Source organism: Corvus kubaryi, unplaced genomic scaffold (assembly GCF_017639235.1).
Source record: "Corvus kubaryi isolate FWS band 111438036 unplaced genomic scaffold, C.kubaryi_AGA036_p1.0 36615, whole genome shotgun sequence".
Lineage (NCBI taxonomy): Eukaryota > Metazoa > Chordata > Aves > Passeriformes > Corvidae > Corvus > Corvus kubaryi.
In genome coordinates, this window is record NW_024580905.1 from 9,943 (window position 1) to 11,877 (window position 1,935).

The window sequence follows — 1,935 nt, forward strand, 5'->3', positions numbered from 1 at the left end:
CACCGGGGGGTTCCGGGGTTGTTCCCGTCAGCTCCGCTCAGCCCTCGAGCACCGGGAGGTTCCGGGGCTTGTTCCCGTCAGCTCCGCTCAGCCCTCGGGCACCGGGGGGTTCCGGGGCTTGTTCCCGTCAGCTCCGCTCAGCCCTCGGGCACCGGGGGGTTCCGGGGCTTGTTCCCGTCAGCTCCGCTCAGCCCTCCGGCACCGCGCTGGGGCCCCGCGCACTTTTCCAGCCCGGCCGCCCCCACGGGCGGGGCCCCGCGGCTCCCGCTGCCGCCGCCTCGGCCCCGCCGAGCCCAGAAAGCCCGGAAAATCGCTCCCATGCACTAAAGAACCTTTCCGTGCGCAGCCAGGGGCGCAGAGCGGGGATCCTTATGAAGTCCCCTCCCCTCAGTCCCTCCTGGGCACGGCTGGGCATTAGCGCAGCTCCCGGGGCTGTGTCCCGGCACCGGCTGCTGCCACAGGGCACGGGGCTGCCGCGCTTGGGCATTAAACGCGACAGATTTGGGGAGGAGGGACAGCCACAGAAACCCTCGGGGAGCCCTCGGGAGCCTGGAGCTGCACGAGGGCCACAAAGGATGCCCTGGACACAGCGATGGCCCCAGCAGCGGCTCTGCCCCCCAGCACGGGGCTGTGTCCCAGACCCCACGGTCCAGCCCGAGGTTTGGGGGCGGCAGCGGAGCTGCTGGACGGAGGACGGATGGAGGAGCAGGAGCGGGAGGAAGAGGGGGGATAAAGGGGGAGGGGCGGGAGGAAGAGGCGGGACAGAGGAGGAAGGACGAGGAGCCTCCACGTGCATCCATCGCTCTCTGTGTCCGCAGCTCTCGGCCTCGCTCCCCCCATCCCGCAGGTGACCGGGGAGGGACAGCTCGCCCCAAATATCTTGGGCGGTGCCTGGGGTTGTTTTGGGAGAGGGGATTTTTGGAGCTTGGAGGATTCCAGCACCGAGCCCCAAATATCTTTGTTGGTTCCTGGGGGGCGGGGGGGAGGCGGATGTTTGGATCTTGCAGGGCTCCAAATGTGAGTCGCAAATGCCCCTTGGGGGATATTGGGGAGCCCCCGGCACGTGGGGTTTTGGGGGTCGCGGTGGCGGCTGCCAGGAGAAATGGGATGGGGCGGGATGGGGCCCGGGAAGGGTGGGATGTGGATTGGGGTGTGGGATGAAGTGTGGCGGAGGGGGATGGGCGGGATGGGGCCTGGGATGAGGCAGCTGAAGGTTGGGGGTGATGAGGCCGGGGGGACCCCACTCCTCAGGGGCCTGCGGGGTATCCGGCAGCTCGGAGGGAGTTTGGGGGCACCCCTAATCCTGAGGGGGTGGTGCTGGCAGCGGGGGACACGTGGCTCCGGCAGCTCTGGCCCCAGCTGAGCCCCCCCCGCCCCCAGCGCCCCCCGGAGCGGAATTTGGGGAGGGGGAGGTGGGGGCGGCCAGGCCGGGCCCCCCCCGCGCTGTCCCGGCGGGGGCCGAGTGCGGGCGGGAGCCCCGCGGGGCCCGGCCCTGCCCGGGCACGGCTGATGCCGCCCGCCCGCGCTCCGCACTGGTCCGGACTGGTGCTCCCAGTGCCGTGCGGGGCGGGGCCGCTCTGGGGACCCCCCAGGGCACAGCGCGGCTGCTTTGGGGCTGTGGGCACCGCCCGGCGCTGGGCATGGGGCGTGTGGGGGCAGCTGGGGCCGCACTGGTGGCACTGGTGGTGCTGGGAGCCCCCCGGCCGCGGGCGAGGAGCTCTGGGGTGAGGGGAGGGGGGGAAAAGGGGGGACCCATTGGAAGGAGGGGGAGAGCAGTGAAAAGGGGATCGGACTCCCCAAACTGAGTGGGAGAGGGGACTGAGAGCCCCAAACCAGGCACGTGGGACACGGAGGCTTTGGGGGAAGATGAGAAAGGAGACGGGGATGGGAGAGAGGGAGGAAAAAGGGAGTGGGATCCTTCCCCTTAGTGGGGTC

The 1,935-nt window shown here is 70.6% G+C and overlaps 1 protein-coding gene across 1 annotated transcript in view; it reads left to right on the top strand.

Moving 5' to 3' along the window:
* LOC121660588 (collagen alpha-1(I) chain-like) overlaps positions 1 to 1,122 on the top strand; it is a 2,364-nt gene extending 1,242 nt beyond the window's left edge. The window contains exon 4 of the mRNA XM_042019985.1: positions 59 to 1,122. Within this exon, the coding sequence (XP_041875919.1) occupies positions 59 to 851 (793 nt within the window). The 3' untranslated portion in view covers positions 852 to 1,122. The remainder of the gene's footprint in view (positions 1 to 58) is intronic.
* Positions 1,123 to 1,935: the final 813 nt, after the last annotated feature.